The sequence below is a fragment of the Emys orbicularis genome, chromosome 6, assembly GCF_028017835.1.
Source record: "Emys orbicularis isolate rEmyOrb1 chromosome 6, rEmyOrb1.hap1, whole genome shotgun sequence".
Classification (NCBI taxonomy): domain Eukaryota; kingdom Metazoa; phylum Chordata; order Testudines; family Emydidae; genus Emys; species Emys orbicularis.
In genome coordinates this window covers 60870026-60894698 of record NC_088688.1, presented here as the reverse complement: position 1 = coordinate 60894698, position 24673 = coordinate 60870026, and the positions used below count along the sequence as shown (strand labels likewise).

The window sequence follows — 24673 nt, the reverse complement described above, 5'->3', positions numbered from 1 at the left end:
TTTTATAAACGTTTGCTACAATACGCCTGTGAACATACAATTAACTGTGTATTAACAGTGTAAAACCAAAGTGTTCTTAAAATATAAAAACCCTTTATAGCACATCCTTCAAATAAAAATAAAAACATACACCCCACCCCAAAAAAATTACACACAAATCTTTCACTAACCTTTTTTCAATGTGCTGAAGAGCAGGGAATTAATAAATGAAAATAACAAAAAGTAAAAACATCATTCTTAATGTTTTTTCTCCACTGCTTCCCCATGCACACAGGCTCTGCTACACGAGGTGGAGCCTGGAACTGGGAACAAGAGCTCATGCACTGGGCTGCAAAGCCACTCAAATTTGGCCTGGCCATTCTCTTTCATGCCAACAGGTAAGGAGTTCTGCCACCGTGCCACCCAGCTCTGGTTACTGTCCCCAGATGGCAGACAAGGGGGCTGGGCACAATCACATTGTGGGAGCTGGCAGACAATGATGTTCTTATCAGACGCAGAGCTTGCCAAGCCAATTTGTGGCAGTCTCATCAGCAAAGTTCAGAGCCCTCAGAGCACCATCAAATATGATCAGAGGGTGGCTGTCAGCATTGAGACATCGTCTTTGGCCACAGCCTCACATGGGATCCCTTCTTTGGCCCTAGGTATGAAAGCTGGCTGCACGTTAACCCTGGCCCATTCGAGAAAAACTGTTCAAAAGGGCCCATGAGCAGCATGGCAAATCAAAGCCGGCTACACACATGGTCAGGTCAGTTACAAGAGGGGAGCCACTGGGAAAGCAGTAACCAGAGCCAAGCAGGGCAGAGCCCTGCTCTAGCATGAATGACTGATAGATGGGCCAATGACAGGCACTGCAACGCAGACCATGGGCTCCTGCTCCCAATCCTGGGTTTCACTCCAATCCCCACAGTCACAGACTATGGCTCCATCCCATGCCACCTAGTTCTGGTTACTTACTCTGTTGATGGAGGTGAACCCTACCCTCACTCTGCTTTGTGGGGGGAAGAGGGACCTGGCCAGAACCTGTTTCTCACATCCCAATCAACCAGCCACTGGGGAGGCAGTAACTGGAGCTGTGTGGTATGGGGCTGAATCAGAGCCTGTGTTAATGGGGAAGCAAAGTGGTCTGAGGCAGCAGCAGCTTTACTAAAAGACACGCCCCTCAGCGACTCCGCTCAATTTAAAAAAAAAAAAAAAAATTATTCTCAGGCTGTGACCCCACCTATGGGCAGGACAAATAAAATGATCTGGCAGGCCCGGAGTGGTCCCTAAGCCACTAGTTGCTCATCCCTGAGGTGGAGGGAGGGAAGAAAGATAGAAAAGGGCAGAGGAAAAGGAGGACAGAACAGAGGGCTCAGAAGGAATGGAAAGGAAAGAAGCAGTGTAATCTGTGAAGGGAGGTTGCAGGAATGAGAGAATTGAAAATGGAGAGAAGAGAAATAAAAGGGAAGGAAGGAGAGAAAAGGCAACAAGAGAAAACAGAGAAGGAGAGAGAAAACGGAAGTTAACAGGTAGGAACAAATGAAAGAAAAATCACTAGAACATACAGGTGTGACTGCTTTAATTCTAACTGGAATGTATTGATAACCTCAAAAATATATTTTGTTTTAAAATTGTTAAATTAGTTTGTGAATTAACTGTTGTGTTCATGTAAGTGAAACAAGTAGCAATGACTTGACCTAAATATAGCATTGGCACATATTTGTATAAACTCCTAGATAGCTCCTTACATGCACCTCACGCCCACCTTAGGCAGCAACACTCTTGACATTCCAGTTCTTGGCCATCCCAACTAGAGACTGGCAATCATGCAGAGTTCTGCAATAATCTTGTGCAAGGAAAACTTCTTCTAATTTGGCACCAGAATCCCATATTTATTTTTGTTCAACAACTTAACCTGCACAGTTGTGGATCATCATATTCAAATGGATTTATCCTAGAGACAAGGCTTCTCACACCTGAGATGAGTCACAAAAGACACAGCCAACCCCTTTTCTCTAAATTATGCTGGACTGCATATTCAGATGGTGCAAACAGAGCTAATATAGGGGCAGCTGTAACATTAAAGTTGATATTCACTAATACAGACAAGATCAGGTGCCTTTTCCACAAAGAGACGACAGATGGCTGCAGTCTTATTAGTGACCACCATACATTAAACATCAGCCAATAGTTAGCACAATCATTTACAATTTCTCCAGGCCACTGAGATAAAACATGTGGCAGACAAGACCAGTTGAACAAATCACAAATGTCAACCATCTGGCTTATGGCTGACAATGGCCCTTTTATGTCTAGTCTTAGTCATAAAGGAATGTGAGCAGATTTTTTAGAACTATTCACTCACTAAATCTGCCAAATCCCCATTCACCAGCAGGAGCAATTACAAACGCTCAACCACCATAGGCATGTGGCATTGAAGTGGCACAGTCACCAAATATACCTACAACCTTCAGCCTGCACAAGATAGAAGTCCCCAAGGGATCCATCCTTGAAAATAACCCAAATAACCAGAGACAGCCTCAAGTGTAAGCAAAAACTGCTCATCCTACTGTTCTCCACACTTCACAAAGGGCTTGTCTACACTGGCACTTTACAGCACTGCAACATTCTCGCTTAGGGGTGTGAAAAAACATCCCCGAGCGCTGCAAGTTTCAGCGCTGTAAAGTGGCAGTGTACACAGTGCACCAGCGTGGGGAGCCGTGTTCCTCGCACTGGTAGCTACTCCCCTTGTGGAGGTAGGTTTTTTATAGCACTGGGAGAGAGGTCTCCCACCGCTGGTGCCGCAACTACACGGCAGCGCTTTAATGTTGCTAGTGAAGTCATGCCCTGAGAAAACTCTCACCTGCCCGAGCTGGGAAAGGTTAGAGCAGAAGTTATAATGGTAGCATTCCCAGAAGCATGAAGTGGGTGACAACAGTATAAGCTGCCACTGCTGTTCAGTCACTGTGATCCTAAGGTCTTCAGAATTGAAGTTTTGGTTCTATTAAGACATCCAAAAAGTTCATACGTTTATAAAACTAAAACAAATCCCTGAATGTGTGACATCTCTCTGCAAGCCAGGCAATAGGACATTCTTCTTATACCATTCTCCAACTGTTCACCAACCCACCTTCCAATTTATCCTACTGATTTCCTACAGTCTCTTAATTAAGGGTTCAATTCTGCAACGTTTATTCATGTTGAGTAGCACTTATTCACAGGTCTGGTCCCACTGAGGTCAACAGGACTACACACATAAGTACTATGCAATGGGTGAGAGACTTTCAGATTTGGATCCTCAGTTTCATTTGAATTTTTGATTAAGCAAAGTGATTGATAAAAAAAAAAAAAAAAAAAAAAACAGACCACCACTAGAGAACAGAATGCTAACTAGCCCAGGTTTTAAGCCTTAAACTACCAATGCTTCATCATGCATTTCTTACACTCAAAACTCCTGCAGACTCCAACAGAAATTTTGGGTGTGCAAGGAATGCAGTATCAGGCCCCATATAATATTATTAAATTGAAACTAATGAAGTTGCCAGATGGAACAAACATTTAAATAACCATTTTTAAAAAAGAACAGTGCTCTGAAATAATCACAAAAATAGAGAAGTGCTGTTTCACAATCTCACAAAAACAGAGAAATCAGTCCATTTTTGCATAATGAAAAAACTAACAGCTAACAAAAGCTGAATTTAAACAGTATCAATATTCTTATGCTTTCTGATTTAGGAGCTTATTTTCTACACTTGCTCATTCAGTATTTTTGTTTTCTATTGGATTATTTTCATGCAGTTTTCACTGAACAACGAAGTTGAAAAATACTACCTCCATATAGATGCAACAGATAGGGGCCCTGCTAATGGAGGAACAGGAGTAAAAGACCCTCAAGAGACTGTCAGTATTTATTTTGGTGGTTGTATTTTAACATTAGAAGTAAACTTCCAATCTTTTTTAATTAATATTTTGATTGGTTAAAATACCACTAAAGAGCTAAGACCATCAAAATCATTTGAAAAAACTGTATTTGGACTGAATTAGGAGTGGCTACAATGCTGAATGCAGAACATAGTTTCAGACTAATTGCTTACCCAAAGGGGACAGTCATGCACCACCAGTCTGACATTTCCAAACACACAGGCTTGATATTCAGTAAACATAGGGTTTCCAATGTGGTTGGCAGAGTTCAGCAGCAAACTGCTTTCAGTCTCTGAAATGAGAGCACTTCTCCCAAGATAGGTCCAGATCAGACTTGATTGCTGATTGTCTTCAGAAAATCCATCTCTCTCATTTCCAAAGGCTACAACATGAACAGACCTAAAAACAGTAACAACAAAAAGTGCTATTAGCATAGATTGGGGGAGGAGAGGGGAGAATGGGGGGCTAAGAATATCCTTTCATATCAAAACAAGAATATTAATCCTTCTCTAGCCTCTTCTTTCACCAGACTAACACCCCAGGAGTCAACATTGAGTTACATACATGATCTCAAATCCAATAGCAGAAGGAGAGTAAAATGGAAAGGAGTGCTGTAAATGTTGTTTGTTTTATAAATCACCAGCTTGTTTGGCTTTTTATTTGTCCATTTCCATATGTAGCTTCACAGATGTAACCTCAACGATTCCTGTCACATATTCAGTGGCTTTGGTGTGTTTTCAATGTTCTCTAACCTCCTGTTCAGTCCTTCAGCCCCTGCAAGTCAATGAATGTAACTGCATGTGACAGCAGCAGGACAAGCCCTTGCTGTTAATCCGCTGCTGTTGTAGAATTCAGCACATATCCTCGGCAGCAGGCAGCCCCAGGCTCAGCCACTGCCTCCTGACGTCAACCCTACCCAAGAGCATAATTCATACAATGGAGAGACTTGACATTTCTGCAGAACCAACATAATGTGGCCAGACCAGCAAAGAAAGACAAAGGCTCTTCAGCAACAGCAGCATTCGACTGCACCGAAGGGAGCTGATTATATGGTGCTCTTCTGCTGCTGCCGGGCAAAAAATTACATAAATATATGAGCTCACTGCCAGCCAATCTGTATGAAGACAGCCTTCTGAACTATGAAGATCCTACCCAAATGAGAGAAGAGCAAATGAGGGCAGCCCCCGCTAAGGAAAGGCTGCAAAAAGAAAAATGAAGTATGAAAGGCTGAATCTTTCTACTAAAATTAAATGGTTTCTACCAAATAGCACTGCACATATTGTGGGCTGAGAGAGAGAGAGAGAATGAATAATATGGTACATATAAAACTGATTATAGGAGCAAATTCTCCTCTCAGTTACGCTAATGTAAATCCAAAGAACAAACATTAAATTATGTGGAATCACTCAAACATGATCATTCATAAAATGACCAATGGAATCATCAACAACAAAGTTCCCACTGCAGAATCTGGATTATTTAAAAAACACTAATGCAAAATTAGTAAAACAACAGAAAACTGTATGAGATACTAAACATAAATATCAGTACGCAAGTTTCATACCAGTCAATTGTGAATATCCATACTGACTGGCTGGACCATTTATATAAGCTTCAGTGTCTGACCCTCTCCTCTTAAGTCAAAGGGAGCATTATCAATGACTTCCAGAGGCACAAGATCAAGCCCTAACATATATGAAACACACATATGACAACACCCAAAAATATTTAATACCTATTATAGCAATGAAATAAACTCTACAAATCTTTCCTCCTATTTTAATAGCCTTTATACACTATAAATATTAGACTTTTACAGCAAGAGAGACCAAATGTTAGTTTTCTCAAAAATTTCCTCTCTTTCGTCCTACTTCCCAGTTTCTCCCACCAGGATTAACTTTTGCTTAGGAAGCTGAAAGACCATTGATGTAGTTTCCACTTTGCAATCTGGTTGCCTTTTCTTGGTAGTTCTTCTCAAGGGACAGTTTCAAAACAAAACAAAAAAAGTCACCACATTTGTCATTTGGCTCTCAAACTAGTTGGCAGCGTCACCTAATACATTCTCCATTAGTAGCGACTGACGCTGGATAAAAAGTCAAGTGAGTTAGTGCCAAAACAATGCTTCGACTGTGTCCATTAATCCACTTATATAAAGTAAGTAAAAGCCTTTGGAGACTGAAGGTCTGAACAGAAGAGCTGGGGTTTGCAACATACTAGACTTACAGTAAGACCAAGGTTGAGGAGGATGTTTGAGTGGAATGTTTCCTGTAACCATGCATTTAGAAGCATGAACTGTGAATAACCAAGAACTCTGAAAACGGGTGACTATGAGAATAACCCTGAGGAGAGAACTGTAACGTGAATGAACCAGAACCCCAGAGGATGACTGGGTTTGAGACTGTGACCGGTTGTGAGAATAAAGTACATCCCCAAAGGGATGAATTTCATTGACCTTGTTTGGCATGTGGACTGTGTGAAGATTTTCTCCACTCTGCTTAAACAGTGCAGCTCAGTCATTTTATGAGCACTGGGTCCTGGGTTTGAGCAGGGAGGGGGAAGGAACTGGATGGTCTAGAGCAGGGGTAGGCAACCTATGGCACGGGTGCCAAAGGCGGCACACGAGCTGATTTTCAGTGGCACTCACACTGCCCGGGTCCTGGCCACTGGTCCGGGGGACTCTGCATTTTAATTTAATTTTAAATGAAGCTTCTTAAACATTTAAAAAACCTTATTTACTTTACATACAACAATAGTTTAGTTAAATATTACAGACTTATAGAAAGAGACCTTCTAAAAACATTAAAATGTATTACTGGCACGCGAAACCTTAAATCAGAGTGAATAAATGAAGACTCGGCACACCACTTCTGAAAGGTTGCCGACCCCTGGTCTAGAGCAGGATGACCAGAGGGAACTCTCATTGTCCACTCCCCTCCCCCAGACAGAGAAGAGATTACAAGCAAAATATATTACATTTTGTCTGTATTATCTTTTCTATGGAGGTCATTATGCATTGGGCTGCCTCCTTCAAGGTGACTGCCTTGTGCAAGCACAGCTGAGGAATTCCCTGGCAGTACAACTTCAAGGCAACAACACTGCCAGGGTCTGGGGGAGAACTGTCATAAAAAAGAATTGCTATAAAGACTCAGGGCTTCAGACACCCCAATCTCCTACAGGTACTTGGGGATTCATTGATTGGGGTAAGCCCTGTGGGGGGAACAAGTTCCAGCACCCAATGAAACAATATAGTAGAAAATGTTTAAGGGAATCTTCCCTGAGTTTTCCTCTCCAATCCCATTACATGGGTTTTTCTACAGGTGGGGGCTATCCAATGATCTGTCACAAAAGCTCATTGAAATTTTAATATTGTAAATAGTATTCACAGATACTGGTTGTTTAGGTTTCTTTAAACATGTACTTATGGTCTAACACAGGGGTCTCAAACATGCGGCCTGCGGGGCTATTTCCTGTGGCCCGCCAAGCAGCCCGCACCCGTCCCGTCCCCCCAGTCTACCTCCAGGCCAGGGGTGGGCAAACTACAGCCACATGATTGCCCCCCTCGAGCCCCGCGCCGCTCCCTGAAGTGGCTGGCATCACGTCCCTGCGGCCGGGGTGGCTTCCAGGCACTGACCCCCTCTCCCCCCCGCAGCCCCCATTAGCCGGGAACAGGGAACCGCGGCCAATGGGAGCTTCAGGGGAGGAACCTGGAGGCACGGCAAGCAGCGTGAGGAGCCCTGCATTCCCCTCTCCCAGGGGCCGCAGGGACATGGTTCCAGCTACTTCCTGGAGCGGGGCGGGGGCGGCAGCCTGCCCTGGCCCCGGTGTATGCTGCTGCCACCCCAGAGCCCGAAGCCCTCCTGCATCCCATCCCGAGCTCCCTGCCTGCACCTCAACCCCCTGCCCTGAGCCCCCTGCTGCATCCCACACCCCTTCTGCAACCCAATCCCCTGCCCTGAGCCCCCTGCCTGCACCCCAACCCCATGCTGCACCCCAACTCCCTGCCCTGCGCCCCCTGCCTGCACCTCAACCCCCTGCCCTGAGCCCCCTGCTGCATCCCACACCCCTTCTGCACCCCAATCCCGAGCCTCCTGCCTGCACCCCAACTCCCTGCCCTGAGCCCCCTGCCGCATCCCACACCCCTCCTGCACCCCAATCCCCTGCCCTGAGCCCCCTGCCTGCACCCCAACTCCCTGCCCTGAGCCCCCTGCTGCACCCTAACCCCTGCGCTGAGCCCCTGCCGCACCCCAACCCTCTCCTGCACCCCAACCCCCTGCCCTGAGCCCCCTGTCTGCACCCCAACCCCCTGCCCTGAGCCCCCTGCCGCATCCCACACCCCTCCTGCATCCCAACTCCCTGCCAAGCCCCCTGCTGCACCCCACACCCCAACCCCTTGCTCTGAGCCCCCCTGCTGCATCCCACACCCCTTCTGCACCCTGAGCCCCCTGCCTGCACCCCAACCCCCTGCTGCACCTCAACTCCCTGTCCTGAGCCCCCACCACACCCCTCATGCACCCTCTGGGGGCAGGGAGGGGGCGGAATTGGGGTGGGAACTTCAGGGAAGGGGTGGGAAGAGGCGGGGCCTCATGGAAGGGGTGGAGTGGGGGAAGGGCCGGGGGCAGCGAGGGGGGGGGTGTCAGTGATGCGGCCCTCGGCCCAATGAACTAGCCCTCATGGTCATTTGAGTTTGAGACCCCGATCTAACAAATGAAATCAATGAAACAGTGATTTTGTATAAACACAACTTATTTACATGCATGCATTTTAATAGTCTCATTTAAGGGGAAAATTCACTCCTTTCCGGACAAAGCCTGGGTAATTAAGCTTTGTGTAAGGAACTTGGCTGGGGTTGAGTGTAATAGAATCTTTCCTTCCCCCTCCCCACCACGTGCCTAGGTCTAACAGATTCTGCCCTGTGGGCTGGAATAATGGTACACCCTCTCCATATCCCTACACAGAGGTTTGGATTTTTAGATCTTCACCTGGCAATCTATAACATTTCCTTCCACTCCCACCTATTCTAGAGTGGCAAGAACTTTAACTATGGAGAAGGCTATCATCAGGATTCCACTAGGCTAAACAGGTACTTTTCTTGCACAGTAAGTCAGCTATTCCCCAAGTCAGAAATCTCACAGACTGCCTGTCACTAAATTCTGCTAAAGCCTGACCCCTACTCATCTTACACATACCTTCCTCCGCCTTATAGGGTGAAAAAGTAGCTCCTCTTTTTGTAATGTAACTGACCATTTCCTATTAACATGGACTTGCAAGACTGGGCAGAACATTGCTCAAGGCTTCCATTTAAAGCAAAACAAAACAAAAAAACCCCACACACAAATACATACATAGTAGAAGTCTGAACTTTGCAAAACACAGATGCTGAATTTAATCCTTGTGGGTCATATACTAGATCTGAACTTTGTCTATCAGTTATCAAATACTTTTTAACTGCCTCATCTCTTGTGTTTTTATTTTTCATTTCAGGCCAGAGAGATATTGCACTACCCTGCAGTGTGATGGGAGCCACATAATATAGTAGTGCCTCTTGGGCTCAAATATTTTAGCAGGACGTAGAAGAGGCCACACAGAAAAGGTTCAAGCAAAAAATTAGATGTATACATACTGCTCATGTGCAGTGAACTAAACAGACTCATTGCTTTTACCGGACTGAGCTGTCACAAAAGTTCCAGAAGTCCTTTGTAAAGATTCTGTATTATGATTAAAGATGTATTTATCATTAACAGATCCAGTTAAATATTAGAAATGTCATATGCCATGTAAAGTCACCAGGAGGACACTAATTTCAAACCAGGAATCTTGAATACAGATGCACTATGCACAGGATAAGTCCATTTTACACAACTACATGCTCTGCTATGGTAAATTAGCAGCTATCATAGCAAGTGAGGTACACTACATTAATATCATAAATTAGAGATGCAAAATCTTACTAGCTCTAGTACATACCCCTCAAAGTGCAGGATTGTTCTCACTGTGTAGAGAATAATCCTGTTTTCTGTACAATACCATTGTTCTCTGAGTTCTCATGGAAGGGATGCAATATATTACACATTATTAAATGAATCTTCTGAAAGTATATTGATAAATGCAATTATAAGACAGAAGATTTGGATTATTTTTACAATGTTTTAAGGAAAAACATGCACAATCAAAACTAATATTTATTGCATCCTTTTTAAAGGAAACCTCCAACCACATTTTCATACTAGCAATCAGAAAGTTCAAAAAGCACTTATGTCCATGTACTATGAATGTATTGGAAAATAATAATTGTAATCAGAGGTGGTGTTTCTAACCCTACTGGGGACAATATCTTCATACTAAAAAGTAATGAAATGTTACCTCTATATGGGATTTAAATCTTTCATATTTGTTATACCACAGCATTCAGAGACCCTTTGCACTAAATGTCGTTCTATTTTAATGCCAGTTTAACAACATGAAGAAAAATTTTATGTTTAGTTTTGAAAATAGTTATTGCAGCTACAGGAATTGAGTCACAATGAACATTGCAACTAGCAGACACTTGTTGTTACAGCTGCCAGATGAAAGCAAAATTGTAGAACACTGGGCCAGTCTTTGGCAGAAATCAGAAAACAATGACATATCTGATATCAGTGACATTTAAACAATAGATCATCAAATTGTCTCAAATTATTTCTGCTGATGTATTCACTGGAAATCTGTCAGACAAAAAGATGAACAGGGACAGATTTTCTTGGTTGCTCATGAGGGGAAAATATTGGTTTTGATGGAGAAAAGGAAAGGACAGCTTAGTCATGGATGAAGACTTCATTTTCCTGGAGGTACTGGTGTTACCTGTGGCTTTTCAGATAGGACTTTAAGTGTCCTTTACTGCAGAGAAGATAGAGCTTGGTGCACTTGGTTAGTGTGTGATTTGACAGGAATTCAGAAGAGCTGACAGTTCTCCTGGTTATCTGATCCTGCATTCTTTATGCACACAGAGCTTCCACTGATGTCAATTGGAGTTTTAGGTGCGCAAGGAATGCAGACACGTAAAGATTCTCCAAAACATTTAACGAGAGAAGGAGTGAGAAAGCATTTCAAATTACACATTTATTAAAATTATTATTAAACATAGTTCTCTTTTTCTGAATGAAACAAAATAAAAGCTTACATCGGGTTTGGTTTTAGGGAGCCTGCCATCAGGAATGTTCTTCAGCTATAGGATGGGTCATAAACCAAGCGGCAGCCTTTCCTCTCTTCAGACAAGTATTGACATAAATGTCCCCAACTGCGTGTCAATATTTTGAACACTAGAGCTGGAGAACTGAAATAGCATCATGAGTTAAAGCTGTGTAAACCATGAGTAACTCCATGCACGTCAATGGAATCACACCACTGCAAAGCCCATCAGAGGGGAGTCGGGTCTGGTGCGCCTCCCACCTTTGTTAAACAAACAAAAACCCCAGATTGTCTTAGTACACTGGGCAAAACAGCCCTACCTCCAAAAAATAACCCCCCCCCCCCCAAAAAGCCACGCCAGCGCCGGCTCCAGGGTTTTTGCCGCCCCAAGCAGAGTTAAAAAAAAAAAAGCCGCGATCGCAATCTGCGGCGGCAATTCGGCGGGAGGTCCTTCGCTCCGAGCGAGAGTGAGGGACCGTCCGCCGAACTGCCGCCAAATAGTTGGACGTGCCGCCCTTCTCCGGAGTGGCCGCCCCAAGCACCTGCTTGGCAAGCTGGTGCCTGGAGCTGGCCCTGGCCAGAGCAACAGCACTGCCAGAGACAGAAGCTCTTCACAGGGCTGGCCCAGATTATAGGGGGCAGGGGCTCTGTCAGCTCAGGAGGAGGGCGAGGCCTTGAGCCAGCAGCCTGGGCATGGTAAAAGCAGGAGGTGGCCTCTTAGGCTACAGCCCTTCCCCACCCAACTTCACCCCTCACCCAGCCCTTCTAGGGCCCCGGACACCCAGCGCACTCGACAGGCCAGAGCCGCGCAGAGCAGGCAACCAAAAGCGCTGCCCGAAGCCTCAGGGGCAAGCGGCGCGGCGAGGCTGCCACGGGGGCTTCGGCAAAGACTGGGCCAAGGCGACGCAGCAGCGTCAAACCCGGGCTGCCAGGCAGCCAAACTTTCCCCGCCTGCGCCTTAAATCCTCTAGTCTCCGTCCCCTCCTGTGGGAGGCGGCCGAGCACCGGCAACTCAGCGGGCTGAGGCCAGGCGCCTCGCCCCGGCTCTCCCGTGTCCCCTATTTTACCTGCGTGCTCCCAACACGCTGCTGCGTGGCAGGATCCTCGGGGCAGCGGAAAGCCGCTTCGCTCCCCTCGGCCGGAGAATTTGAAACCGCCCCTGTCCCGCGCAGGCTCCCCCCGCGCCCCGGGCGGGGAATCGCAGTCCGTTCTAGAGCATTCTCTGCCCCTCGTCGCGCTCTTTCCCTCTCTTTGTTCTGGCCGTTCAGGTTACTGGGCGCCGCCGCGCAGGCGCACAGGTTGCCTACTCTGCGCAGCCGCACCGCTTATTCCTTCAACCGCCGCCCTCCCTCGCGGAGGTGTTGGTATTAGCGGCTGCTCGGTTCCCATCGCTGGGGTGCTGAGCCAGGCCCCGGGTCCGCAGCGAAACATGCTCCGTGCCCGGCCCGCGTGCGGCGCCGTCCTGCTGAGGCGGCCGGGGCCCGTTGGGCGCCGCGGGTACTGGCGCACCGTGGGGCTGACCGAGAGCATCATCTCGGAGCTGGACACGGACCATCACTTCGTGCACAGGAGCACGATCCCCACCATGCACTTCCAGGACAGCCTGCCCAGGTGCTGCCCTGGGGCACGGCGGGGAGCCCGGACCCTGGACACCCGAAATGGGGGAAGAGGCGGCTGCAGCAGCAGCGGCGAATTCTCGGGCAGACTCTGGACGGTCTCCCCGCTCTGATACTGCCCTTGGGGCTCCCCCCCTCACCCAGCCCCCGATAGCCGGCCTTCCCCACACATCTCTCCCCCGCACCACCATCGTTCTCGTCCAGGGCCCCCTGGGGGCCGTGAGCAGGGGAGATCCACCAAGCAGGGCTAGCATTACAGTCTGGGGCCCAGGGCAGAAAGCTGAAACCACGCCGCATGGGGCTGAAGGGCCCAGGGCCCTGAGTCCTGCAGCCTGGTGCTGAAGCCAAAGCTTGAGCAATGTAGCGCGGGGCCCCAGGCAATTGCCTTGATTGCTACCCCATCACAGTGGGGCTGGCCTTTATATGCAGTAAACCCCGTGGTGCAGGTGGGCCGTGAAGTTTTTGTAGCATGTTGGTGGGACCTCAGAAAGAAAAAGGTTGGGAACCCCTGCTCTAGAGAGCCAGTGCACAGGCTGGAGCTGATGTGCAGCACAGGCCATCCTAAGGCCCCCTTGCAAACACTTGGCAAGAGCTGCAGTTCTTTGTGGAGGGCAGAACACCCATGCTCTGAGACTGCACTGGAGTGCAAGCCTGTACCTGTCCTAGAGCTGCAGAAATGTTCACGCTGCACCCCCAGACATGGAGCCCTTCCCTACTCACTGCCTCCCTGGTCATTCAGAATTTGCTTCTTCCCTGCAAGGGCTGTTGTTTGCCTGCTTTACTATCAGCCTTTGTTTGGAGCAACTCCCCAGTGCATGCATTTGCTCCCTACGAAGGTGATGAGAGTCCTTGAGCAGAGACAGAAAACTGAGTGGGATGGATCTGTAAAGGAGATTGTCTCCCGCCCTCCCACAACCTGCCTCTGAAGAGTTGAGCAAGGGCAGAGCTAAAGGCCTTAGCACATGCACATCTTCCCCGTTGGAAAACAGAAACTTCCATGCTGGATCAGACCAATGGATTGGCTATCTAGTCTAATATTCTGTTGACTGTGGCTAGTACTAAATATTTCAAAAAATGACTCCCCTCCATAGATAGTTAAGAAATAATCTTCCTATTAGGAATACCCCCCTTCCCAGTTTGATTTAGTGGTTGCTAATGCCCTGGCCCCTGAGAGTTTACATCCATTATTTTTAAAAAGAAAACACCTATTTAATATATTTGTTTTACTCATCTATATAAATGCAATAGTTTTTCAGTCCTTATTTAGATGTTGGCCTCTATGGGTATGTCTACACTACAGTTAAAAACCCACAGCTGGCATGTGTCAGCTGACCCAGGCTAAGGGGCTATTTAATTGCGGTGTAGACACTCAGGCTGGAGCCCAAGCCCAAACATCTATACTGCAATTAAACAGCCCCTTAGGCCAAGCCTCACAAGCCTGAGTCGGCTGACCTGGGCCGGTCATGGATGTTTAATTGCGGTATAGATATACCCTGGGATATATTGTGTAAAATAGTATTTCCTTTTCACTGACATGGTTCTCTTTCAATGGAAAAATATAAACTTGTCTTAAAAAATAGAATTTGCTGACTAGTGTGGAATGTAATCAAAACTATCAAGAGAGACTAACATTATGGGACCAGTACTTGCTTGTTCCCCTTTACCCTCCCGCCCCCCCAATAATGCCTTAGTCAGGTCAGAAAGTATAGGTCTCCTTGTTCCTGTGTGATGCTACACAGGGGGTAGAGTTTTATTAGGCATTGATGAAAGCTTAGATGCCTACTGTGCATGTTTAAGAGTGATTATTTTCAATTTTTTAAATGTTAGCGAAGAAACAGTTCCTTAAGTAGTACAAGTTGCGTGCCTGCTTTGTAGGTAGTTGTGTTCACCATGTTTTAATGATTAGTAACCAAAAAGAATAAAAAAAACAGGAACACTACTACAACCATGCTGGCCACTCCTGTAGCCTGCAAGCAAGTAGGGCCAGCTTAAGCTTAAGGCATACGCACAGTATGGCCATGCCTAGGGCTTTGGCTCTTTGATTTATGTGATGGTATTAGAATATCAACGTTAATAAAACAAAAAATGTTTTTAGCCCTCATAATTGTGAAGAAAATCTTGAAAACACAAACTCTGTGTAACTACTTGATAGATGCCTATTTAATGCATTCTCTCTTGCTTTTAAGAGAGCCTAACTGAGATGGAAGAACTGCCCCATTCACCTAAATGGGGAGCTAACTGTGAAACATGCTGCTTTGGGGGCTGGCGGGGGGAGGGTCCTGCCAACACTATCCCAACAAAAGAATCAGTGTGTGGAGGCCTTTACTGATACCACCTCATCGTGACTCTGCTAGGTGCTGTCAGAAGGGGACTTTGGACAGAGGATTGGTTATAGGCACAGCCAGCGTCCTCCAGGACAAACCCCAGCCTCCCAGAAGGGAGAATGTTATGATCCAGGGAAGTGGGAGTCCCAGCCTGCCCAATTGGAATGATGGGCCACCCACCAGTCCACCTACCAGTCTCATGTGACCCCTTCCACTACCCCCCTTCCCCCACCCACAATGAGGAATAAGGCCATAGTGCAGGTGACATTGCCACAGTGCTGGGGCTGGGTCAAGGGGAGCCCCATGCAGGGGTATGGCTAGAGTCCTGGACTACTTTAATCTGGTCCTGCAGGCAATAGCAGCATCCTTGACCTGTTATGATCCTCTGGTTACATTCTTTGGGCACACTGACCTAACACACAACATCTGCAGAGTGAAATGCCACAGAGCTCCATTGCATATGGTATTTGTAGAAACCCTCTCTGTGGCCTCCCCGCAAACCACAATAGGACTTGCTCAATAGTGTACAAAGTTTCAAGGTCTCATTATTGCAAAATGTAATTGCCTATACAGAAGCATGAGTCATGAAATGAAGTAAAAATATAGTACACCTCTACCCCGATATAACACGAATTCGGATATAACGCGGTAAAGCAGCGCTCCGGGGGGTTGGGGCTGTGCACTCCGGTGGATCAAAGCAAGTTCGATATAACGCGGTTTCACCTATAATGCAGTAAGATTTTTTGGCTCCCGAGGACAGCGTTATATCGAGGTAGAGGTGTATAGATATTGGAGATTGTACCCAGATAAGTAAACTATGTAGTAGTTAACAAAATGAAATTGGTACTGGGTAACAGTTCATAAGATGAGATGTTCTCTTCAGGAACAAATAGAGACTTTTGGTTTAAAATGTAATTCTTGCTTTTTTATAAAAATGCATTTGTTCAGGGCTGCAGTTATAATTTTATTATTGTTTGTATTACTGTAGAATCTAGGAACCCTAGTCATGGACTAGGACACCCATCATGCGAGGTGCAGTAAAAACAGAAGAAAAACATACTAAATTAATAATTGGTGATCTCAGCACAAATCTCAAATACTTCCTGTAGTTACAGAATTATTTGGGATTATAGCCATATCATTTAAAAAAATTATGTATATAATACATAAATCTAGCTCTTGGATGCGGGAATCTATGCCTTAACTTATGTCTCCACTCTCCTTTCAGCTTCTGTCTCCACTCTTTTACTTCTCTTTTCCCAACTTCCACTGCTTCCCCAATTCACCCAGGTTTGCTGTCAGTACAACATTCACCTCCCGTTCAAGAGACTTTGATTAGTCACATAGCATCTTTCATGGGTGCATCACCATACATTTTTTTCATGGTTTTTAATGTTATCGTTGCTCTCCCCATATTAGTAATAAATATATTTTTAACTTATTTAATAGTTTTTTGTTAAAATTCTGCACTTCTAGATTACCTGTTCCAAAATTGGAGGATACTGTGAAGAGATATTTGGCTGCTCAGAAACCTCTACTGGATGATGATCAGTACAGGTACGAAAAATGACACGGAGTAGGAAGCATTTAAATGAAGACCGGATTGTAAATGGGCTATTAGAATTCACACTCATCTTAAAACTTGGCATACAAGTTCCAAGCACAGCATTACTGTTATTTTCACAATATTTCATTAACATGTTTGCTGCCTTTTTTTCTTTGAAGTTTGCTTCTATATTGAAGAGTCACTTTGTTTAAAAAGGGGGGGGGCATTTTGTGGTTCCATATTTATTGGCTCTCAGTGACTCCAGATTAGATCTGCTCACTTTTCAAGTAAAAAGATATTTTTAAATGCCAGCCCTAAAGATTCTTACTAAATCTTAAAGCGAGCTGTTGTTTTTTTTCTGGCTCATGACCATTAATAAAGTTCCATCTATCTGTTTTGCCATCAGTCCTTTGAAGTGTCACAAGTGCAACTGAGGATAAAGTTTGGCTTGACAATTGGAACTTGCGTTCTTAAATGTCTGTAGGATTAGTGCCTTAGTTTGGAACCCTACATATCTTGAAGAAAGAGTTCTTAATCTATTTTTAACCTACAGGAGGGTCAAGCTCAGCAAGAGTTTTCCCATGTTCCCTTGCTTTATAGAAATTATTCTACAAGTAGGTCATGCAAGGATCACATCTCTTGTGAATCAAGTAGGTAGAGACATCTCTTTATTACTGATGAAATGTGTGCCCTTGGGATAATAAGACCCATCCTACTGTACCTCCTATCTACTCTTCTGCTTTTGAACAAAGGTAGGCCCTCATCCTGCAAGTTGTGCAGTGCAGGTAGAGGTTGAAGTCAAGAACAGCTTGCAGGATTAGCATTTTCTGATGACTTTCTTGAATCAATTCATTCCACAAACAAAGCCGAGAACACAAAATATGCCAGAATCCTGAATAGAAAATTAGGTAACTCTTCCTATTACTTGATTTAGTTCAGGAAGAAGCAAGAGCTTACTTATATTATAAGGCAGCAACTTTTTATTTTTTATATCCTAATTCAACTATAAAATACATTAGCAGAAGCTCCTTTCCAAAATACAACTTAATCAAAAGTCAAAATACTCAAAATTTCTCCAGCAAGTACTAGGTACTTTGTCAAGTCATTAGTGGACAGAGGAACAGTTCTCATTTTTCTGTGTGAATCCTTGCACACACACGCAGCCCCATTGACTTGAGTAGAGCTCTGTGGGAACCTAGTGGTCTGTTTATATGGAATTAGTTGCAGGATTGGGAGTATGGTTACCTAATTGGATCAACCAATTGAAGAAGATGTGGTTCATGGACCGGTGGAATTAGGTGCCCTAATCTGTACTTTAAAAAGGGACAGTGTTAATCCCCAGTGTAATTTCTGTGTTGACATTGAAATAGAGCAATAACTACTTGTACTGTGGCAGCACCTCAGGGCCCCAAACAAGAATCTGGGCCACATTGCTAGGTACAGTTCAAACCCATACAAAAAGACAGTTCCTGTCCTAAAGAGTTTACAATCTCATTACATAATGAGCTACACCATAAAGTTGTACTAAACTTTGTTACTACACAAAAGGGAATAGCATTTTAATGAAATACTGTAATTAAAATTTACTCTTAAAAGAACCTATATTATAATAATAATATTGTTTTCAATACTATAGAAATACTGAAAGAATTGCCAGGGAGTTTGAAAAAGGAGTGGGCAGGAAGTTACACCGAGATCTTGTTGAATTCGATAAAAAGAATAAGCATACAAGTTATATATCAGGTTTGTTTTCTATTTTATCATTATTTTAAAAGTTCTAACATTCAGTTGTCTATTGGAATCATTAACCTCTTTTGAAACTTACTATTAAAGTACTTGGATTACTTTTTCTGCTGGATCTGTATGGCAATTGCTGTGCATTTCCATTGAAATCAACTAATGTCAAGTCTGAGTCTTACGGACTATTCCTTCTGACTCGGTTTTGATTTGGCCTTAGTAGCAAAACCTCAACTTGTCTTGTTAATTTAAAACATTTTAGTTTGAATTTGGTATTTCCTAGCTCTTGCCTTCATGTCCTGATGGTAGGCATTTGCTCTCCCAGATCCCGGGAAAAGGGACAACAAGAAGTCCCCCCAGAATCACTCTCTCAGTTCCTTTTAATCAGACAACTGGTTTCTGACCCTTTTCCCTAAATTAGTTACTCAGATGGGATGCAAAGGGAGACCTAGATAAGGCTCCAAGTCATTAAGATGCTCTGCCATATGAACATTTAGGAATAAAATATTGAATATTACATAGAGGTAAACTGTAAAGCATAAATGTACTATTTTGTTTTTATTCTTTACTGCCTCTTTATAATGTGTAAAGACTACTTCAGACTTTTTCCCAAATAATAGGTTTGTTTGGGGTATTTTTGCTTGTTGTTTACTTTTGAAATGTCAGGGATATTATGTCTTCACTCCCTTCTCTTTGGCAGAGAGTCCTAAACTTTATCATCCATTTCGACTTCTCAAATGGTGGTAGGGAGAAATGCAATTTGGGTTAAAGTCTTGTGTGACATCACTATTCGGGTCCTCTGAAGGTATAGCCAGGATCTTCCAACAAAGAGTGGAAAGTAAGGATATGAAATTTCAAATATAAAAAGCAAGCAGAATGAAATAGTTATTTTGAGGAGTGGACAGGGTGGGAATTGAAACAATTTTCAGGCATTATAAAGAAGCAGTGAAAAGCAAAACCAAATGTTTATATTTCTTTTTTTTTTTTTTTGCAGTGTTTTGTGCTTATATAGTTGCTTTCACATGAGGCTCCACAAGTATTTTATAAATATTAATACATTAAGCTTCAAAACACTCATATGAAGTAGATAACTGTTATATTCATTTTACTGATGGGTAAACCTGAAGCACTAACAAATGTACTAACATGCCCTATGTCAAAAAAACAAATCAGTGGTTTTGCTGGGAGGGGAACAAAATATTTGGGTCCTTACTCCTAGTCTACTTTCAAAACTGCTATTCAGTATAGTTTGTATGGGAAATGAGATGTACAGCTTGTGATTATCTATCATAGATATTTCTTAGACACCTGTTACTTTGGTATTGAAGAGCCAACTGATTGCAAGTTTTATGCCTCAGGCCAAATTAAATCTGGGTTTAATGCTGTTGACTTCAGTGGAACTACCCAGTGTATGAATTTACCCCTTAATCCCTATGCACTGCAATGAAAGCGTGTCCTTTTCAGATCTGAAGTGGAAATTGAAAATAGAAAAGATAAATTGGTTATCTTTTCAAAAACTCAGTATGTATCTATAGTTTGAGTGCTTTATACTCTTTTTAGATTATGTTCATAAATGTCTGTACTCATTTGAAACAAATTCATTAAAATAATGAGATGCTGTATACAAATGGTGTGTCTATAAAACTACGTTTGTACATCAAAATGGTAAAATAGATTTTATTAACTTAATTTTCAATTGTTTTTTTGTGTGTGTTTTTTTTTTTGTAGATCCCTGGTTTGATATGTATCTCTGTGCCAGAGACCCTGTTGTTTTAAACTTCAACCCTTTTATTTCTTTAAATCCTGATCCAAAAGAAGCATACAACAGCCAGGTGGTGCGGGCAACAAATCTGGTAGTATCATCAATAAAATTTCTTAACTCTCTAAATAATGAATTTTTACGGCCAGATATCTATTATGTCAATCCAAAATGGAGCCAGAGTAGGCTCTTCAAAAAGTTTATCAGCCTTCTTCCAACCTCTGTGTCTTGGTATGGAGCTTATATGGTAAACGCATATCCCTTAGATATGTCACAATATAAGCATCTCTTCAACAGTTCCAGAATTCCTAAATTAAACAAAGATGAACTGTTTACTAATGAATGGGGAAGACATTTGTTGGTGATGAGAAATGGACATTTTTATGTTTTTGATGTTTTGGATCCTGGTGGTAATATTCTGCATCCATCTGAAATCCAGGCTCAGTTAATTTATATTTTGCAAGATGCAGATCGCTTGCCTGAGTTTTCCCTTTGTTATCTCACCACGGAAGACAGGAATACTTGGGCAGCAGTAAGACAACAGCTTCTCGAAGCAGGCAATGAAGACAACTTACAAAAAATTGATAGTGCAGTTTTTTGCCTATGCTTAGACAATATTTCCCTAAAGAATGATACTGAGCTGTCACATTGTATGCTTCATGGACGTGGTTTTAATCGTTGGTTTGACAAATCCTTTAGTCTGATTATCACTAGTGATGGCACTGCAGGGGTAAATTTTGAGCATTCTTGGGGAGATGGAGTTGCAGTACTTCGTTTTGTTAATGAAGTATATAGAAACAGTACAAGGCACCCAGCTATTGTACCACATTCTAGTCCTGCTGCGTTAAGTGCTACCAAGTGTGAGAGACTGGAGTTTAAATTGAATGATTCAATCCAATCTGCTATAAACGCTGCACGTATGAAATTTGAAGAAACAAATGAGAAAATATCTGTGAGAATGTTTGAATTCAGAAAGTTTGGAAAAGAATTTTTAGTGAAACAAAAGCTGAGTCCAGATGCTGTTTTTCAACTTGCATGTCAGATGACTGCTTATCGACAGTTTGGAAAAATTATTTCTTCTTACGAAGCATGTAGCACTGCTGCTTTTAAACATGGCCGCACGGAAACTATTCGACCCACATCTATATTAACAAAACAATGTTCACGTGCATTTGTTGAAGAACGAAGCAAACACAGTGTAGCAGAACTGAGAAATATGATTGATGAATGTTCAAAATATCACAGACGGTTGCAACTGGAAGCTGCATTAGGTTAGTTCCATGCCAATGTGGTCTTTCAAATTTTAGTAATATTTTTTCTAGGTGTTGTGATACCTGAAGTCGTTTTTAGAAAGGTATGTTAAGATCCCAATTCCTGTTGTTATATATCCATTTTAAACCTGCAAAGGATTTTTTTTAAAATGACCTTCTGCCCTTTTCTCTTCCTTATCATTTATTTATAAAGATTGTCTAAAACCATGGCATTGTTTAAACATGGATTTTGCTTGTTTTTTTAGCTTAGAAATATCAGCAGTGTCAACTCTGATTTGCTGGAGAACTTATTGAGGGTCCTGGATGACATATATTTTTAGATCTTGCATCTTAATTGAAGCAATTAGAGTTGTTGAATCATTAACAGAAGCACTTCTTTTGTCAAAACCACTTATTAGGCATTGAATTTAAATAAGTGTTAACAAAAACAAAGAGTTTTAAAGATTGACTAAAAGTCTCTTCGGATACCCATAGTTCAGTCCCTTTTCTCTTATGACAATTTAGTTGCCACCAAATCTTCCAGGATTAGATATACCTTATACCTGAATTTGTACAGTAAAAAATACAATCTGACTCCCCCTCCCAACCCCTGCTCATGCTTTTTTGAATCTTCCCCCCACCCCGCCATCTTTTCAGGCCTTCTGTATACTTCATAATGAAGTCAAGAACTGGTATCACCCCATTTTTTTCCCCATATCTGCCTTGTAGGCCACCTTTAAGAATTCCTGTTTTGTATTCCATCCACTCAGAGATTAGAATTATAATCAGTTCTATTATGCTCATATACAATACAGTGAAGTGGAGTAACAAGGGAAAGGCAAAAATAAGAGAAGGGGAGGGCTTGGGGAAGTACATAATAGAAGGGAAGGAGGAACAAAGCTGGAAAAAGGAATTTTGATCATAAAAAAGTTAAGTGGAAACAAAATATTGGTGTAATAAAAGCTGAGGTGCATTGAGCTGATTCATCTCTATTTGGATATGAAAAGTATATTGCGTAAATCAGTACATATTTACTCTTATTTAAGTTGCAAGCTGACTGGGGCATGGACCTTTCACATGTATATGTTTGTAAAGCATCATAGCTCTGTATAATGAGTAATACAGCTGGATGTATGTTGCACATCATTTTGTTCACTTTAAGTATGAAGTAAATACAGCCTTTGAGCATGTACAATGTCCCAGTAACCAAGAGAAGGCAATATGGGGAGCTTCTGAATATTTACTTAGGTTTCAAGTAAAAGAATAGAATTATGTGTTTATATATAATGCCTTTCACACTCCAGAGTATCTTAAATCTTTAAATAGTAATTAATTGAATACTAGTGGTGATGTGACAAAATAGGCAATTGGAGCAGCGCTTAATCCTTAGAATTCTTTATTTTGATTTTAGGATTTTAAGTGGAGTAAGTTTACCTGATGTCCTTTCCCTAATCACTCTCAGTAGGAGCCTCACTTCTGTTTCTGTTCTTCCTTCCCTTTTCTTAGGTCTTGTCTGTGCTGGGAAATTGACTGGAATAGCTGTTGCAGAATAAAATTATTTTAAATTATTTTATTCCAGAATAATTATCCTACTGTCCTTCCAAAGTGGAGTAGATGATCCAGTATAATGTAACTTTTATTCTGAAATAGTGTGCACACGGGGTATAGCCTTTATTCTCCCTACTGACTCCCACTGTGAGTGCCAGAAGAGTACCAAATTAAATGCATAAAAGGCTGGCCTGGAAATTCCATAGTTTGTTTTAATCTGTTGGTTTTGGGAAAGAGTCGTATTAAAGAAGCAGTTTCATTTTTGGGGGTGGAAGGGAAGGTGAGGTAATAAGGGAATTGCTTAATTATTAAGAGAAATTTATGCTTACATTATGAGTCCTATGAAGTGCCAAAATTTTCAAAAATGGGTTGCTAAAGTTAGGCTCTTAATTTCCTACTTAGATGCCTAAATAATTGGCCTACATACAAGCAGAAAATATAAGATTGTCAATTTTTAATGTAAGACAATGCCTCTTTTATTATTATAACTACAGGATGAACAGTAAATATCTAATTGATTAAAATGTTGGAGCATACCAACATTATTCTTAGCTACAGGAAAGTTTTGTAATATTGCACTTTAATAAATAACCTGCATATTTTCTGTATTCTTAACACAGTTTGCACTTTTTTGTTTTATTTAGGTAAAGGATTTGATCGCCATTTGTTTGCATTAAAACATCTTTCAGTGTCCAGAGGTGATCCTATGCCTGAACTTTTTCTTGACTCAGCCTACCAAAAACTAAACCATATTATCCTTTCAACTAGTACATTACACAGTCCTGCAGTTCATCTTGGTGGATTTGGGCCAGTGGTGCCAGATGGTTTTGGAATTGGATATAATGTATTTGATACATGGGTAGGATGTAACACAACTGGCTATTTAAATAGAGAACTACAAGAATTTCTTAGATGCCTTGAGTATAGTTTAACTGATATTTTAGATGTTTTAGAAGGAAGACCTCTTGTGTAATAATGGCAATATTAGCAATTATTTTAAAACTAATTTCTGACCCATAAAAATAACGGTGCAAAATCAACAGCAAAAATCTAATAATGAGAATAAGCTATTGGGAAATATATTTTCTACATCTGTAGAAAGTAACTACAAGAGAAAGGGAAACTCTGAAACCTTTATTAGTGGACTGACAAGATAATGTTAAAATGTTATTCTGTTTTTGTCCCTTTTTTTTTAATTATTACTAGTTTTCAACATCCATTAAGGCCTTTAAGAATGTTTTTTCCATATATTTTCCAAACTCTTCCTATTTTAATGAATCCCTTAATTTTATACTTGTTTATTCTTTTTCATACTCTGCTTATTATTTATTTTTCGGAGGAGGATTGTTTGGTTGGGATTTGTTTTGTTTGCTTTGTATTGTTATACTGTATTATGTCTTCATGGCTATGCTTGTTCAAACATGATTATAAAATACAAGTTTAACATCTTAACTACAAGAGACAAATTTTCATAACTGTGCTGCAATTATAGTGGAAGCCAAACTTTTTCTTAGTTTTTATGTACATTAATGTGGAATTGATGTTTCTGTTATAAATCCTGATTTGCTTTGTGGTGTAGTTGAATATTTCTTTTCACTAGTAACTAGATGTACCAATCAAACTGGGTAATCAAATTACAAACAAAAGTGGAACACACCTGGTATCTGCCCAACTATGACTAACTCCTGCTTGCTTTACTCAGTCATGCACACTGCCCTCCAGAATCCGGAATGGAACCCAAGATTTTTGACTTTCACCATTCCTCTGTTGCCAGGAAATGTCTCTGAAACATACTGGCAGAGTACGTGTGTCATCCTCTGCTTGGGCTG

At 42.4% G+C, this 24673-nt stretch overlaps 2 protein-coding genes across 3 annotated transcripts in view; one reads left to right on the top strand and one right to left on the bottom strand.

Annotated features, from left to right (window-relative positions):
* The window catches only part of RHOBTB3 (Rho related BTB domain containing 3), a 54150-nt gene extending 42694 nt beyond the window's left edge, over positions 1-11456 (bottom strand). For both annotated transcript variants that reach the window (XM_065406242.1, XM_065406241.1), the window contains exons 1-2: positions 11057-11456; positions 4074-4299 (exon numbers count right to left, since the gene is read on the bottom strand). In XM_065406242.1, the coding sequence (XP_065262314.1) occupies positions 4074-4299; positions 11057-11085 (255 nt within the window). In that variant the 5' untranslated portion in view covers positions 11086-11456. The remainder of the gene's footprint in view (positions 1-4073; positions 4300-11056) is intronic.
* Positions 11457-12493: 1037 nt separating this feature from the next.
* Positions 12494-23817, top strand: LOC135880502 (carnitine O-palmitoyltransferase 2, mitochondrial-like). The gene is made up of 5 exons (XM_065406815.1): positions 12494-12675; positions 16481-16561; positions 18187-18293; positions 20016-21317; positions 23489-23817. The coding sequence occupies exons 1-5, from the start codon at positions 12494-12496 to the stop codon at positions 23815-23817; spliced, it is 2001 nt and encodes a 666-aa protein (XP_065262887.1).
* The last annotated feature ends 856 nt before the right edge of the window (positions 23818-24673 follow it).

Excerpts from the sequence above, each read along its gene's own strand:
- LOC135880502 (XM_065406815.1), top strand. The coding sequence starts at position 12,494 with ATGCTCCGTGCCCGGCCCGCGTGCGGCGCCGTCCTGCTGAGGCGGCCG. Across the intron at positions 16,562-18,186 it reads CTGGATGATGATCAGTACAG|AAATACTGAAAGAATTGCCA; the intron begins GTACGAAAAATG and ends TCAATACTATAG. Across the intron at positions 21,318-23,488 it reads GCAACTGGAAGCTGCATTAG|GTAAAGGATTTGATCGCCAT; the intron begins GTTAGTTCCATG and ends TGTTTTATTTAG.